Source organism: Myotis daubentonii, chromosome 9 (genome assembly GCF_963259705.1).
Source record: "Myotis daubentonii chromosome 9, mMyoDau2.1, whole genome shotgun sequence".
Taxonomy (NCBI): Eukaryota; Metazoa; Chordata; class Mammalia; order Chiroptera; family Vespertilionidae; genus Myotis; species Myotis daubentonii.
The window spans coordinates 69,946,240-69,963,065 of record NC_081848.1 but is presented as its reverse complement, the minus strand read 5'-3'; the positions used below and the strand labels follow the sequence as shown (position 1 = coordinate 69,963,065).

The window sequence follows — 16,826 nt, the reverse complement described above, 5'->3', positions numbered from 1 at the left end:
CTACCCGGCATAGCGTCCTTGGGGTCCCTGCTTTCCCCGGTGAGTCAGGGTGATGCTGCTGGAGGAGACAACACAGACAATGTTTCCCCAGCGAGGCTCTCAAAGACAGGGAGCTTTTCCCACGTTACTTACGTCTGTGGAGGTGGGGCTGGGCAGGGACACAGGCTGAACAGGTGCAGGGAAAGTGAATGTGGTCTCTGTCTTTTCATTTTCAGGGGAGTCAGGATGACTGGATGGGGGGGATGTTGGGGTAAGGGCTCCAAACCCCATCACTGCATTGTATTTTGGAGGACGACCTATATGCCAAGAGAAGGGAACAAAAGGGGAAAAGGGGGGGGAAGAGAGGGGGAAAATGATCTTACATACCTTTGGCCAGTGTTCCTCATTGGCTAGCATGGAAAAGGAAGTGAGGTAGCAGACAGAAGGTTAATACAACAGTCCCAAAGACAGGAAGAGAAGCTAAGATTTAAATGTCATTAGAAACTGCCTGAGTCTCAAAAGAAGGGAGGAGAAGAGAGGACCTGCAGAATGACAGAGACGCTGGGTCGTGTTAAAGGGCCTTGCCTTGGCAGGTAGCAGTGAGGCTCTTGGACTGTGACATCTGATTTCTCAGGCGAGAACCAAAGCTTACAGGGAGCCAAGGCCAGAAATATGAATCTACTTTACTTTCCCTTATCTTTTGCATATTGTTCTCTAATGTTTCTCTGCAATCATCATTCTTCCTATATTAATGATTCTCGGCTCCCACAAATGGATTTATTTAGGATTTCTGCTTTTCCTTTTCTCACCTGCCTACATTTTGGTCATTTCACTGCCTATGAGGGTAGAGAAAGGTGAAGCAAGGAGACAAAATTCAAGTTAACTACTCTTCCCCCTTGCTGCTCCAGCTAGCGAGAGATATGTTCAAGGGGTAGCTGGAACCCAAGAGCTAAAAAGATGTCCTGAGTTTAAATATGAATTTAAGTAGGTCTGGACTCAAGTGTTCTCCCTAGTTGATCGAGAATTGTCTCCCCACTTTCCACCACATTCTGGTGACCCACAGGTCTCAGGGCTGGGCTCATCCAGTCTCAGGAAGGCCGTCATCAGCAACACTGCTGACTGAGAGGCCTGATATGAGTAGGAGCATCTGCATCACACCTCATGCTACAGGGGATCATAAATGACCCATGTGGGTGTGGCAAGTCCAGGCCAACCACTCCTGCCTGACATGTCTAAGTCAGGGTCACACTCCGAAGCTGTGAGCGAACAAAGTGAATGCCTAGACCACCACAGGGAAAAAAGAGCCGGAGAGGTGCACAACTGCCTCCGAGCACTGGTAATGGCAGGCAGATCATGACTTTGCCAACAGTTACAATTTATATCAAAACCACGCACAGGAATGCTGATTCTGTCAGACATACACAAACATTACTTATGTGTGTTAGACTGGGGATGTCTGCAGTACAAAGACAGGTCATACTGGTGTGTCTTCCTGGGGAATTAGTGCTGGGGGAGAAGTGGAAGATGAATGCTCTTTGTTTACCCGCAGAAGGCATATCCTAGGCCTGTAGGTGCAGGCTTTCATCCTCTGACCTTGGCAAGAGATGCCAAGGTCTTCCTGGCTCGTCCAACCCCTTTCCTTTGAGCAGAACCAGCCCACCAGCGGGCAATTAACTATGGCTTCGGCGGGCTCCTTTCTGGGAACTGTGTGAGAGGCCACTAAAAACTGCTGAAAACGGAACAATCCATGGCACTGATTATGGTGGCCCAGGAGCTAGTACGAAGCGATGGCTTCGCGTTTCTCATCTACATATTTTGGCCACTTGAAGGACGGGGCGGGTGCAGCATGAGAACCGGTCACTCAGGGTGGGTATGCTCTCCTGCAGGCGGAGGCGGCCGTGGTGTGGCTGCAGCCTCCCTAAGGCAGACAAAGGGTCGGGATGACCTCCTAGGCTCCCAGCAGCTGAGGCTGTGTGTGCAGACGCAACATTAGTATGCTCCTCCACTCGCTGCAACCTCTCTAGCCTGGACTGTAATTCAGGGACACATTATCATGCAGAGAAAGGGACCTTGGGATGTATTACTGACATCAAAGAACAATTTCAGAACCTTGTTTATGAGCTCCAACTCTGAGCTATTAAGCCCTATTTAGACCCGCACAGTGAGACCGCTGCTGCTGTCCTCCCGGCCCTAAGAGGAGGTGCAGCGCCTGCCCTGGGGAGGTCTAAAACACGGGAGGGAGCTCTTTAAGAATTCCTGCTTTCGAAAGCCTGCTTGACAGTGACCTTTTCTTCTCACAGATTCTAAGTGTTCAGTGTGGCTACTTCTCTCTTTCCTGGAAAGCCTGCAGCACACGGAAACTTAAGTGATGCTCCGGTTTCTCCTGCAGAGGGATGACTCAGACACGACTAAGAGCACCTTGGCAACAGCGGGGCTCTGTGCTGCTCAGTGACGCTAAAATGCTTCCTTTTGCACGGTGTTCTGTTCACTGTGCTATATTCAGGGACAGCCTGGTGGGCTGGGGGCAGAAATGCTGCAGGAAGCCATTCCCCTGAGGCAGCTTTGCTGGAATCCCAGGAAAGGCCGCTTTCGACTCAGTATACACAACTCTAATAGGAAATCTCTCTCTCTTTTCCCCCCTTCTCAGAGAATAACAACAACAAAACTATTTTCTAGGGGAAAGGGAAGAAACACAACACAGAAAGCAAAGGCAAGAGGCAAGGGAGGGATATAAAAGGTACTCACCTCGCTTCCGGGTCCCAGGGTGCATTGTACTGTTCAGGTAGGTGACTGCACTCTTCTTACGCTTTGAGGGTTGAAGAAGGAAATGTGATGGTTGAATAGCATGGTTACTACTAATGCTGGCAAAAGCTAAAGACCAAGCCCAGTATGCCTGTCAACCTGCCAACTAGTTAGTGCCAGTCACCCCACGGTATCAGTGCTAACGTATTTTATTAGATATATTCCAGGGAGGTCTCCCTCTGCTCCAGGTGACAGTTGTGTTAAAGCCAAGGTGAGTTACATTTTTAAGGAAGGTTTGTATCTGTTCAAATGTAAGCAAAAACTAAGGGGAAAGCAATGAATAATGAAAAGGAAATAATGGGATCAGCCAGAGAAAAATCATCACTTTACAAAGCTGGGCAAGTACAACCAGGTTTCCAATGGGAGGTGCTGAATAAGTCGTAAGTGAAGTGAATGGTGAGGGAAGGGCCAGCGCTGGCCAGGAGTACCTCTGGCTCAAAGACCGCTCCACTGTACACTGGGTTTGCTGTTGTTCTTCTTTTTCGCTCTTGCCTCTTACTTTGGATTTCTTGGGAAAGCAAAAGGTTTAAATTAGAAGAGAGGTATAGGGAACCTCAACAACATAACTTCATTATTTTAACTATTGGTTTTCCCAGACAAATTAGAGATGGGGCCAGCCTCTTGTTTCACTGCAGCCTCAGCAGAGGCAAGCACACTGCTGGGAGCACACACGCAGGACGTCTACTCTCACCTCTCGGGAAGCAAGGCCACGCTGTCCCCTGGGAGGCTCTCTGTGACCGCATGCTTAACGGTAGACAACGCTTGTGAACAAGCTGTCCTGGTCTATTTTTAGATCACCGTGACATAGGTGTGGATGAACTTTATCCACAGACCTAGATTGAGCAACCATAGTTCACCATTCTTCAATTAAGTAACCAACACAGGTGTAGCTTTGCAACTGTCCTTAAGATTCTAATAACCAAGAGGACTGAAAAATACCAAGTCAGGGGGGCATGTGCTACTCCACGCTGTCTGGGGGAGAAAGTTCCCTAAGTGAGCGAAGTCACCTTAATCCAGGCAACTGGGTGGTCTGCCCAGGACAGCAGTGTGGATACAAAGTGAAAGGAAGGGGAGGGCTGAACATTAGCCAATTTTACTCTAAAAGGAAACAAAGTCCACACTGACTACAGGATACTCTATTTGTTTTCAGTTTTCTATTCTAGCAAAGAACACCACTTTCAAGAACTAGCTCTGGGCCAGAAGCAAGGCAACATTATGAATATCCTCTCTTACCTTCGAGATGGTCATGTGTTACCAATCCTAGAGATACCATGAAGGCGAGTTTCTGTGCCAGAGAAACAAAAGGTGAATATGCTTCAGTCTGGTTCTCACAAAGCCCATCACATGTTCCCAACTAGAATGCTAGAGAAAGGCAGCCCAACAGGCTGGTGGCCTGAAGGAGGCCATGTTCAGGTGAAAAAGAGTGGGCATCCCCCACTCTTAACAGCTATGAAGCCACTCCCCCGCTTCCTTGTCTCACAGGGACCAAAAAGAGAAGGAGAGGGGTCTACATCTTCTACTTCTTCAATGGCAGAAATCAGCATTTTGAGTGGCCCAATATTTTTTTCTTTCATAAGAAAAAATCATTTTAGAGCTCTGGCCAGCGAGGTTTAGTTGGTTACACGTCATCCCGTGCACTGAGAGGTTGCCGGTTCAATTCCCAGTCAAGGCACATGCCTGGGTTGTGTGCTTGATCCCTGGTAGGGGGTGTCCAGGAGGCAGCCAATCAATCAGTGTTTCATTTTCACAGCGATGTTTCTCTCTCGCCCTCTCCCTTCCTCTCTCTCTAAAAAAATCAATAAAAATATTTTTAAAAATCCTCTTAGAGAGAAGAGGATTTCATATTCGAAAAATGTGCAGAGCCTCCTAGAAAACAAGCTAAAAATTCTAAGTAGTTTACTTGTCATGACTAGGCCTTTACTTGTCATGTCAAGTCAGGGTTTCTTACATTTTTGCTACCACTGACTGGACAACGCTGACTCAAAGCTAAATGAGTTTCAGGAATGATAGCAGGTGTTCTGCTTAACACTATGATTTTTCATTCAAACATGAGCCTAAAAACATGGAGCGATTTTTCTCTGACTAGATTGATTAGGATACTGCACCTTACAGCTGACACGTCAGATGCTTAAAGTTGGAGAAAGCAACAAATTGATGCCTACTTTGCTCTTTGGTTGCATGAGGTCTGGAAAGTATGTCTCCATTTTCCACTGTACTACTGCATGTGGGCGCTATACATGCCAAAGAGTGCATCATCAATTTTTTTTTTTTTGCCGGTGAATAAAGAATATCATCCATTGCTAGGAGACATACTCCTATAGAATTATTTATACCACAGTTCAGTCTTAAAAAATCCTGACATTTCATCCTCAACATTAAATATCATGGTATTTTGGCCAGATGTGACAGGTTCAGGCTACCCAAGATAGCATTTTATGAAAATACAGTCATTGAGGCAGGCACTGGAGAACAGAAATGCCTTTTACTATTATCTCAGAATCTTGAAGAAATGTTTTTATTTCTTATTCCAAAGTTAGGTGGGCACCTCTCCCTCCAACAGCCAGAGTTCTTTGGCAGGAAAAGCAGTCTTGGACTTGCTGCCCGTTTTCCACATTGTATATTGAAACGGCATACATGTTATGGCTGCCAAAAATAACTACATTCCTAATTCCCACTATTCCTTCAAAACATAATCAAGATTAGAAGGCTGTCTAGCAACTGCTCTCTGTTAAAGCAGTGTGAGGGCTGACATTCAGATGCACTTTCTTCTAATCCCGTGACTGCGCCCTTCTTGGCCACTCACGTCCAAAACATCTCTGCCAGTCTAGACTGACAGTTCATGAAAGAATTATTAAATTTATTATTTATTTATTTATTTTTAAAAATATATTTTATTGATTTTTTACAGAGAGGAAGGGAGAGGGATAGAGAGTTAGAAACATCGATGAGAGAGAAACATCGATCAGCCGCCTCCTGCACATCTCCTACTGGGGATGTGCCCGCAACCCAGGCACATGCTCTTGACCAGAATCGAACCTGGGACCTTTCAGTCCGCAGGCCGAGGCTCTATCCACTGAGCCAAACCGGTTTCGGCAGAATTATTAAATTTAAAAAATCCTCTCCTGTGGAACAGATTTTCAGTGATAAACAAAACAAAAAGTTGTCAAGAACTTTTGTCTCATCTATGTATCACACATGTGCCAAGAACCAACTGCCTCTTTATGGTAAACCAGAAGGTAAAATACCTGCTGCTACCTATGATGGCAGGTACCTGCTTGCTTACACCATGCACTGACATAAGATATTCTTTAATTTCTCTTGATAAGGAAATTCTGCTAACAGCTTACTCTTTTTTCTCTCTCCAATTATTATACTTTATAAATTTTATGGATGATTTTACAAGTTTGTCAGCAATTTGGTTCAAGTTTTGGTCCCTCCTTTAAGATACATTAAAAATTAATCCATTTCATATCAGAAAAAATGATCATTTATACTTGTTTTAGAAAAGCCTTCCTGGCTTAATCAATCATAGTTCTGTTTTTCTTAATGACATGCAGCTTTGATGGCTTACTACCTGACAGGGTTTCATTACAGAGAACGCACTGAGGACAGAAGAAAATCACCAGTCTAATAAAACCCAACTTTCAGATATTCAACATCAGATCACCTGTCCAATTTTTATTGTATAGCTGCTTATGCTAAATCATCAAACTTAAAAATTCTCTTGTCTAAGGACATATGAATTCACATTCTATGTTTGTACCAGAGTCTTGTTTGCTATTTAAGTTTAGAATTCTATCCTAAGTTGTGGTACAGATGTTACTCTTTTCATCCCTACTTCTATGCTTCGATGAACTACTTTGCAGTTCATCTGGGATTTGGAAATCTAGTGCAATACACCAGTAACAACAAAAAGCAAATGTGACAACTGTAATCGATAACGTAAATAGACCTTAGCTGAGTGAACGGAACAGCTTATAAATGTTGGCTGAGACAAATAAACATAGTGATTATTAGGAGTGCAATAGGATAGCTGGTAAAATGATCCCCAATCTTACATTTCAAATTTGTGATATGTGTACAAAATGCCAGTATGCCAGCTCATGGACACTAAAGGCCATACTCTTTATCTGCCCCAGGCCAACCTAACTTGGAAGTAACATTACTGAATAGTGAGAAAGCAAAAGAAAAGCCAAAGTGTTCAGGAGCAAGTGTCCCTGCTGGTGTGTGAGAATAAGCCAGTCTCTTAGACTGAGCCACGCCTGTGGAGAGCTGGACCTACCTGAGGGTTCTCCTCCCGTTTTGGTTTTGGTGCAGCAGGTGGAGTGATGGTGTGGCTCTCTGTTTGTTTCTCATCTGCTTCTGTGTGAGATTTAATTGTCTAGGAGAAGAAAATTAAATGAGAATTCAGAATTCACTTTTTATTAAAGAATGAAAACAAACACAGTTTGACTGTAGTCAACAAGAAAGGAAAGAAAAACATTCTCAATCTGGAAACAGTAATAAAGGAGGTAATATAGACTTCATTTTGGAAGAAATGTAAAATGTAAGGCCCAGTTGAAATGGTTAACTTGTATAACTAGAGTAAATATGAATCTATAAATACAACGGTTTAAATTATACAAAAAGAAAAAGCCGCCCTAGCTGGTTTGGCTCAGTGGATAGAGCGTCGGACTGTGGACTGAAGGGTCCCGGGTTCGAATCCGGTCAAGGGCTTGTACCTTGGTTGCGGGCACATCCCCAGTAGGGGGTGTGCAGGAGGCAGCTGGTCGATGTTTCTAACCCTCTATCCCTCTCCCTTCCTCACTGTAAAAAATCAATAAAATATATTTAAAAAAAGAAAAAGAAAAAGCCAAGGCTTAATTCCTATGCATAAAAATAAAATATAGGCAGCTCTTTCTGATTTTAATGCATTTTAGAATGTAGGGGCAGTTTTCCAAAAGCAAGCACACTCTTGTTACATATGGGTCAAGCTCTAGTCCACAGCATGCTTAAGATCTGAGTGATGTACAAAAAGCCTCTTACATGTACACGCTGCTATTTCAGAACATTTCTAATTACAATCCGAGAGGCTGCAGAAGTACCCTCACTTGGGATGTTTAAAACCCGTCTGCATCACCCATTAGGGAGATGCAATGGCCAAGGAAAGGTCATCTCGCAAGAGGCTGACATCCTGATTACTGGCAACCTCATTTTCCGAAGGCATCCATTCACACAAAAGAAACACCAGCAGCATTATCATCTTCAGACACAGATGGCAGCTAGCAAATTGGTAGACGGGGCTTGCGTTACTATTCTTACCATGACCCAATGGCTAATTCACTTTATGAAGCCCTCTATAAACCCTGAAATAATGCTAGAACAGTGGGTGAAACACTAAACACACACCTAATTTACTTTTTCAAAATTAAAAAAGCAGATGCCAATGGTCTTTTTATATGGCAACAATAAGTAATTAAATAAGTGAGAATGAAACTGATTATTGATGAGCGGGAGCCAAATGAAAGACTTCAGTCCTACAGGCATAACATCAGAAGTTCTCAAAAACCATTATGCTGTAAAACATTTTACACAATCACAAAGGTCTTTCGCGTTCTTTCCTGGCTACTTTCATATCTTCCTTGTTTCTCATATTACTTTGAGAAAGCGTAAGCATCTGTTTCTGGGTACAAATACTGCCTTGTCTTTTTTTTTTTTTTTTAACCAGTGTCTTGTCCTATTTCCTCCTCTTCTACACGCTTCTTGAGAGCAGGGATTGTTCAACACACTTTTGCACGCTTTGTGCCTAGTACAGTGCCCCACGTAGAGCAGGTGCACTGTAAAGAGACGCTGATCTCCTGCGGGGAACATGACCCCCAGGAGAGCCACTGTGTCTCCTCTCATACCACTCACTTTGAATCAAAAAGGACACACTAACTCCACAAAACCAACCACCAAACACACCTACAAGGGAACACATGGGAAAGCAGTTTATAATGACATTTTAAAGGTCTTGGGTGCCCGTAGCTCTCTTAATGTGGAAGGACAGAGGTCTGAGGGAGGAGGGAGACAAGAAGGTCAACTGGAAGGGTTGCTGCTCCACTTGAGACTGTGAAGTTCCTGAGGTCTCTCACTCCCATCTCTAAGGCTGCAAAAGCATGGAGTGGTAATGACTCCAGGGAAGGACAAACCAATTCCTCTCCACCAAGGAATTATCCAGGGTCCAAGTTCTCCCTCTCACACTGTAGAGTACAAGTATCGCAGAACTGGATAAAAAACACAAAGAGCATCCTTGCTGAGCTTGTTAACCAGTAAGACTGCTATGCCAGGTATCCTACTAAACAGCAATGAACTGGAGTCCTCTATTAGGTCAACAAGAAGGTAAACCACTGAATTTACCACTAGGAAAGAATGTTTAAAAAAAGAATTCATGGGTACCTTTCTATGATATTAAAATTAAAATTAAAATCTCTATCAATGTGTAAGGCCAGAAACGAAAAGACATTCAAGCTCTAATAAGAAAAAGAGCAAGTTACAAAATAATATATAATGATTTTTTTTTTTGCTTTTACAATATTAGTATACACACAGAAAATATGTGGAGGAATGTAACCTATACTGTTAATAGCAACTTTGGGGAGGGGTAAATTACGGGCAAATTTTACTCTCTTCATAAATTATGGGGGATGCACCTGCTACAACATATATTTCAGTAATGTCTGAATTTTTCTTTTACAATGAATATGTATTATCTTTGTAACCAGAAAAAAAAAGAAGTGTAAAAATAAAATAAAACTGAAAAAATTCTTGTCTCCTAAAAATTTCTTTATGAAAAAAGAGGTCAAAGAGAAATCATATTTAGCAATCTAAAATAGTGTTTTGAAACCACACCCTTTATAATTCTAAGGGTCCTCAGAGGTACTCTAAGAACCATCCCTGTACACAAGGCCAGATGACTGTCAAATATGCCTCTGCCCAGACTCCTAAGCTGAGCATTCTACATTCAAGATTTTAATGCTGAAGTTCCGCTGATAATAAGTTTGAAAACTTCTGACCTAAAATATGTGCAAGTAATTTATTTCTGAATGTTCCTCAAAGCATTTCCTGGGGTTTGAGTAGGCTACCAAGGAATAGAGGTATGTTCTTTCTCGTGTTGTCTGAGCACAAGATTTTGGTACCCAGCCTCTTAGGTCTGCTGCAGTGATAAGCTGCCTGGGTAGGAAGCTGGGCTCTCCATGCGCGCGGTTCCTGTTCAAGAAGGCAAGGCTACAGGAAGCCTTTTCAGCCCCGCCATCTGGCCGGCCTCTCTGAACCACAGTCAGCCCCCGAGACGCACAAGCTTCAGGATCACCAGAGACTATTTTCATGTGAATGAGAACTCAAGCCTGAGCAATTAGATGACTTTTTAAATCAACTTCTGAAAGAGGATGCTTTTCTTTGCAAAATTCTTCTTTATCATCACTGGTTTTTCTTTAAATAGAATATATGGTGACTGCCTATAAATAAATCTGTTTTCTTGTTTTTAAAAGTCTTTCTGTCATAGAGCCCTTAGTATTTTTGAAGGTTACCTGTATTTCTCTAGCCTCATGTTCTTAAGAGAACATCTGTTTTTAGAAATATAAATTAAAGGCTAAAATATTTGAACTAAAATCCTTTCGAGTTAAAAGAATACCTTTTAGAAATTGTAATTTTTTTCATTTGACTCTTCATTATCTGTAATAACCAGGAGAAAACTTTGAAATTTATTCTTCCTGACATTCATAGTCCCATCTTCATCTGGATTCTTATTGGGCCAAAACTAATATGGGATTTTCTGTTTACTATCTCCTCTGTGCCTCCTGACTGACCGTAGCAGAACCCATCTGTGAATTTTTGTTTCACAACCAGCAGGGGGAGCTCATTCACACAGAACTATGAATCCATCTATACGGGGATAATGGAAAAAGCAATCCAACTTTCTTCAGTAAGAATGGCCCTTTTGCATTTTAAATAAATTATCACATGATAAGCAACAGGTCACTGACAATGGTACTGAGGTAAAGAGCCCTTGAGAAGATGTATTTAGAGATAACCTAGCTTCAATGGCAAGGCTAATGCCCAAAGCAGGTGCATACTCTTGCCTGTACCTGTTTTTCAAGGCTTGGCTTGCTAAGCTGTACAGTTTGAGGTCCAGCCAGTCTGGTCCCTGGAGTAGCTATCACAATGCTGGTGAGCTGGGCCATGGGGAACGTTTTGGCTATGGTTGCAGTCTGCCCATTGACGACACGGACGGGGTGGATGGAATTCTGGGAGGTAGGGAGGGTTGTCGGGGTAAACTTGGTCAGCATAACAGGCCTCTGGATAAGTTGAGGAGCTGCAAGCATAGGAGGAGGTGCTGGGGCAATAGGAATGTTATTCTGGGCCACAGGCTTGGGTCGAACCTATGGGGAAAGAGAGAACAATTACCATATTACTTACAGAAGCTTCCTATAAGTCTAAGTAATTATCAGATCGTCCACACTATATATGTGAAATGTTATTTAGTACAAATATTAATGTTCACTTTGGTTGTATTATTTCTATAGAACTCAGGATAATCTTATAAAATACTCATCAGCTCTTTAGAGGGTCCAAATGCTACCCTCGAACACAGGTCATCTGATTCCAAACCTAGCTCCTTCTTTTATATATGCCGTCTTTTCAGGCTGAGGTCAAATGCCCAATCCAGAGGCTGGTCTCACCCAGAACTTGTGCCCAGAGTATGGTAATAATGCTGCCAATGGCCTTAATTCACATTCTAAATTTCTTCCTATCCACACTTCAGTTCACCCCCATCTCTGACCCTCTAACCCCCCATCTTGGCCACCCCTTCTCTCAGTCTCCTTTGTGGGATTCCTCTTCCTCTGTCTAATACTAAATGTAAGTGTATTTTGGGATTTTGTCCTGGAACCTTTCTTCCCAGTGTCCTCACTCCTCCTGGGAGCTCTCATCCACCCTGGGGCTTCAGATACCATCGATGTACTGAAGACTTCCGCACTTGTATCTTAGAACCAGACATTTCCTAAATTTCAGAATCATATTCAACTGCCTGCTAGACATCTCTACTTGGAAATCTCACAAGAAGTTCAAAATCAACGTATCTAAAACTCATTAATTTCTTCCTTCAACCTTCTCTTCCTCTTATAATCATCACCTCAGTAAATTTTCATTTCTTTCCTAAATAAACTTCAGAACAATTCTTGATGTTTCCTCCTCCATCTCAACTTCCTAAATGCCGGGAGCCGGTCCATCCTTGCTGTTTCAAGGGACCTGGCATATATGGCATACGGTTCTTAATATGTTTGCTCTCCTTCTTGGCGCTGTGTTTTAACCAAAGTCACCTCTCCGAGAAAGGTTGAATCCCCAGGTAGGGATTTTCCCCTGAAGTTAGGGAGGGAATAAAACCCCTCAACTAAGTGCCAGGCGGGTAATTAATCCCTTTAACTACGAACAATCATGCTTAAACTACATAATCTTTTCTCCCTGGAATGGAGATAAGAAACGCCCTAACCTTTGTAATAGAGATTGATAGGACTGAATCAACTAGTATAAATACAGTTGTAACAAGACAGAAAGAACACAGAACTCATGAGACAGAATTCAGAAGACAGAACCTACACGGAGCCTAGAGACAGAAGAACTTCGCTGGCGAGAGCATGCCAGAGGATCCTGGACCGGGACTGGCCTCGGAGCCTAGAGACAGAGCCTAGCGGGAGAACATGGCAAGGGATCCTGGACTGAACCTGACTACAGAGATTGGCAGGAGAACCTGACTGGAACCTGGACACTGAACCTGACTGGAGAGCCTGGACAGAACCTGGCTGGAGAACCTAGCGAGGGAACATGGCTACAGAACCTCGCTGGAGATCCGAAGCAGAACCTCTCTGGAGATCCAGACCAGAACTTGGCTGGAGATCCTGGCTAGGCTGCTGATCAACTGAACACTGTCTCCGTGCCCTTCCTTCATCGCCGACTCCGTCCACACCTTTGGGGAACCCCTGGACCCGCTGGGGCAGGACCCCGGCACCTAAATCCTTCTCAAATATGTCCTACTTTCTCTTCTCACTGCCATTACTTTTCCCTATGTTTGGCTTACTTAAACACTGGCAGAAATTTAATTAAAAACATGGGTCAGCCTTGCCTGGGTTCAAATCCTGGTTCTACCACTTGCTAGCTGTATAACCTTAGGCAACATACATAATCTTTTTAAGCCAGTATTTTCCAAACTTTCTAAACTGTGACCTTATGGACAAAATCCTTTCCTCTTAGGTATTAGAGTTCGACCTTTAGGTAACTCTCCAGTTCTGTTTTCCTGAAAACCCAATAGAGATAAGAATATCAACTATGTTACCAGGCAACATTGCTTATGGTGAAAATGACCCCTTATTGCTAAATCGAAACTTAATGGCGAGATTTATAAATACTTGGGACACCATACTTTGGGTTTCCCAAAGTGGGGTCATGCTTATAACTGGGCATGTCCGTTGCAGGGACCTTGAAAACCATGCCTATGGAATTGTTATAAGATACACTGGCTTCTGTGAGGCATCAGGTTTCTATGGCGGAGCGGCTCTCCCACTGCTCTGATTTCCCCGCCCCCGAGCAGCTGTGGAGACTGCATATGGGCTACTGTAGGGACGTGCATTCAAGAAAAATGTCTGATGCTGAGAAAGAGCTGGTTTCTGTCCTGCATCGTTCTAAGTAGACTGCTGCCAAGTGTGGCCCCTGGCGAGTCTGAATGTTCAGCTCAATTTAAGGTGACCCTGTGGTAGGTGCTGTAGTCATACAGTAGGAAATACATTTCACACTGTAACCAGTATACACACATAGACATATATCTCTGTCTCTAAAAATAAAAACTTCATGAAACAATCCTTATGTGCTATGTACTCTAGTATTTTCTATTATGTTTTGTTCATTTTATTTAAAAACTGCATATAATCCACTAAATTGACTTCACAGCCAACTAATGAGGCATAATCTACCATTTAAAAAACATGGACTAAGCCTTAGAGTCCTCACCTAAAAAAGAGCAACACCTACTTTCATACGGTTGCTGTGAGGATTAAAATAGATAACCCACGTACAGTGCTACAGTCAGTGGCAGGTAGCAATATTCTCTATTGTTGACAGTATTCTAACTGTTCTTCCTCCCATAGGCTTGACCACCTCTAATCTATTCTCCACACAGTGGCAAGGGGGAATTTTCTAAAACAAAAATCTGATCATGCCAAGTACCTGTCTGAAAGTGCTTTCATGGCTCCCCGCTGTTCCTAGGATAAGGCCCAAATTCTGACACAGCCTATATTGCTCCCCAGGTTCTGGCTCACTGGGCTTCTCCAGCCCCACTGCTTACTCTAGCCTGAGGCCCACTGTCTCAGCGACACCCAATTGCATCTGGTTCCTTAAGCTTCCATACATTTCTCCAACCCAGACTTGCGTATATGTTCTGCTCTTAGCCTGGAGCATTTTTATTCTTCCCCCAAAACTTTGTCAGGCTGACTTTATTAGGACTTCAGGTTTCAAATAGAATGTCAACTCTTCAAGGCAATGTTCTGTAATATTCTTAAGAAGGAGTTGGGTATCCCTCCATAACAGACAGTATAACTGCCCGTAATGTGTCTGAAGCTCTCTGAGGGCAGGGAACTGGCTGTCTTGAAAACTGGCATATCCATAGTGTTGACTGGTAGTGCCTTTTTTGAAACACAAGGTATTTATTAAGAATTTATCTGATAGCCTGGCTGGTGTGGTGCCGGGAGCCGATCCATCCTTGCTGTTTCAAGGGACCTGGCATATATGGCATACTGTTCTTAATATGTTTGCTCACCTTCTTGGCACTATGTGTTTTAACCAAGGTCTCTGAGAAAGGTTGTTTCCCCAGGTAGGGATTTTCCCCTGAAGTTAGGGAGGGAATAAAACCTCTTAACTAAGTGCCAGGCGGGTAATTAATCACTTTAACTATGAACAATCATGCTTAAGCTACATAATCTTTACTCCCTGGAATGGAGATAAGAAACGCCCTAACCTTTGTAATAGAAATTGACAGGATTAAAATCAACTGGTATAAATACAGATGCAACAAGACAACAACAGACAGAATTCAGAAGACAGAACCTACACGGAGCCTGGAGACAGAAGAACTTTGCTGGAGAGAACATGGCAAGGGATCCTGGACTGAACCTGACTGCAGAGGTTGGCAAGAGAGCCTGACTAGAACCTGGTGACTGAACCTGGCTGGAGAACCTAGCAAGAGAACATGGACACAGAACCTGGCTGGAGATCCAAACCAGAACTTGGCTGGAGATCCTGGCTAGAGATCCTGGCTAGGCTGCTGATCAACTGAACACTGTCTCCGTGTCCTTCCTTCTTCGCCGACTCCGTCCACGCCTTTGGGAACCCCGGCATCTGGCGCCCGAACAGGGACAGGTGAGCAAACATATTAAGAACAGTATGCCATATATGCCAGGTCCCTTGAAACAGCAAGGATGGACTGGCTCCCGGCAGTGTGGTTCAGCGGTTGAGCATCAACTCAGGAACCAGGAAGTCGCGATTGGATTTCCAGTCAGGGCACATGCCCGGGTTGGGGGCTTGATCCCCAGTGGGGGGCATGCAGGAGGCAGCTGATAACTGATTTTCTCCCATCATTGATACTTCTACCCCTCTTTTCCTCTCCCTGAAATCAATTAAAAAGAAAACAGTTTTATAAAAAGAATTTATCTGATAAATGATTAAAATCATATAGGCAGTTCAGAAATCACCTATGGCAACTGACCACAAAACTCCTTTCTCTTCTCTCTTTGCCTGAAACCTGGGGCCTCAGATAGGAATTCCCAACCTTTCCATCAGGCAAATCAACTCTCCTCAAGACCCAGTTGGGGCAATCCCGACACTCTGCCATGAGAATGGTGAGTTCAGCCCAACTGCTAGGAATGCTCTCAGGAGAAGATGGGCAAGCTCTGTAGACCTGAAGTCTAAATTCTCATAAGCACGGCTTTGTGTTTAAGTGTGGTGTTCAGTGCTATCACTTTCTAGAGTAGAACTGAATGGTTTTTACTAGTTAGTTTGGCTGTTGTTTTCTTCCCTGCTCTCTTTGGCAAATAGGGAGGGAAAGTGGTATTTATACTCCTTCCCCACTGGCAGGTAGGTCTTGGCTAACTTCTTCCAGTAAGTTAACATTATAAGGTTTAAAATAGTGTTATCTTAATTAAATTTAGGAACATTTCCTTTCCTTACATCCCCCTGCTACTGCCATTGGTCACTGTTAAGAAACTGCAATGATAAAATAAGCTTCATCACGATATAGAACTCAGCAGCTGGGATCTTTAGCTAAGAGGGATCTGTCTACAGTTGATCTGACAAGAGCATTACAGGCCCTCAAGGATTTCTGGCCACCTAACCCTATTGGCTTGTCAGTGGTTCACTCACCTGTGGAAGAAAGTTTGGACGTGGAGTGAGTCTAGGAGGAGGGATAAACTGTGGTACTTTGATGGGCTGAGGAGGTGTTGCCTGAACCTGCTAAAAAATGAGAAAGATAAGTAAATCAGAGGGGACAATAAATGTTCAATATCAAAGCATCACTGTTCTCTGCATCAGACAATATTTTCTATGTGCTTTCATTATAGAATTAACCACCTGAATTAACACTCTCCCACTTGCATGCTTTACCCCACAGAGTGAACTAATCACATTTGTTCCCTCACATACCTAATATGGAACATGCAGGCTCAGCAAGCTTAGGCAATTTCCTTTGACACTCAAGAACTTTTGCACTTAAGTATTTTAAAAGTCAAGACTGGATCCAAAGTAAAATCAAACTTGCCTCCTGGCCAAATGGGCCCTTTCCTAACATAGAGCTTTGTCTAACGGAGAATGCCTTTATTCCCATAGAGAAGTTTCTCACTTCAGCACCTGGCTGAGTTATCTGGTTGCTTCTCTAAAGATTCCTGGGTTTAAGTGGTGAAGCTTCCTGTCATTGCTCTCTAGTTTCACTCATCACTGGTCATCATTCAAAAGCCACCACGAACTCTTAGCTGCCATTTCAGGAGCAA

The 16,826-nt window shown here is 43.4% G+C and overlaps 1 protein-coding gene across 24 annotated transcripts in view; it reads right to left on the bottom strand.

Moving 5' to 3' along the window:
- Positions 1-16,826, bottom strand: part of PHF21A (PHD finger protein 21A) — a 172,073-nt gene that overhangs the window by 15,112 nt on the left and 140,135 nt on the right. For 16 of the 24 annotated variants that reach the window (XM_059709545.1, XM_059709543.1, XM_059709537.1 and 13 more), the window contains 7 exons: positions 16,204-16,293; positions 10,887-11,180; positions 7,064-7,162; positions 4,015-4,066; positions 3,210-3,289; positions 2,725-2,785; positions 133-296 (listed from right to left, as the gene is read on the bottom strand). In XM_059709545.1, the coding sequence (XP_059565528.1) occupies positions 133-296; positions 2,725-2,785; positions 3,210-3,289; positions 4,015-4,066; positions 7,064-7,162; positions 10,887-11,180; positions 16,204-16,293 (840 nt within the window). Of the gene's footprint in view, positions 1-132; positions 297-366; positions 390-2,724; positions 2,786-3,209; positions 3,290-4,014; positions 4,067-7,063; positions 7,163-10,886; positions 11,181-16,203; positions 16,294-16,826 lie in introns of all 24 variants that reach the window. The other 8 variants (XM_059709555.1, XM_059709556.1, XM_059709557.1 and 5 more) reach the window with 5 other exon arrangements.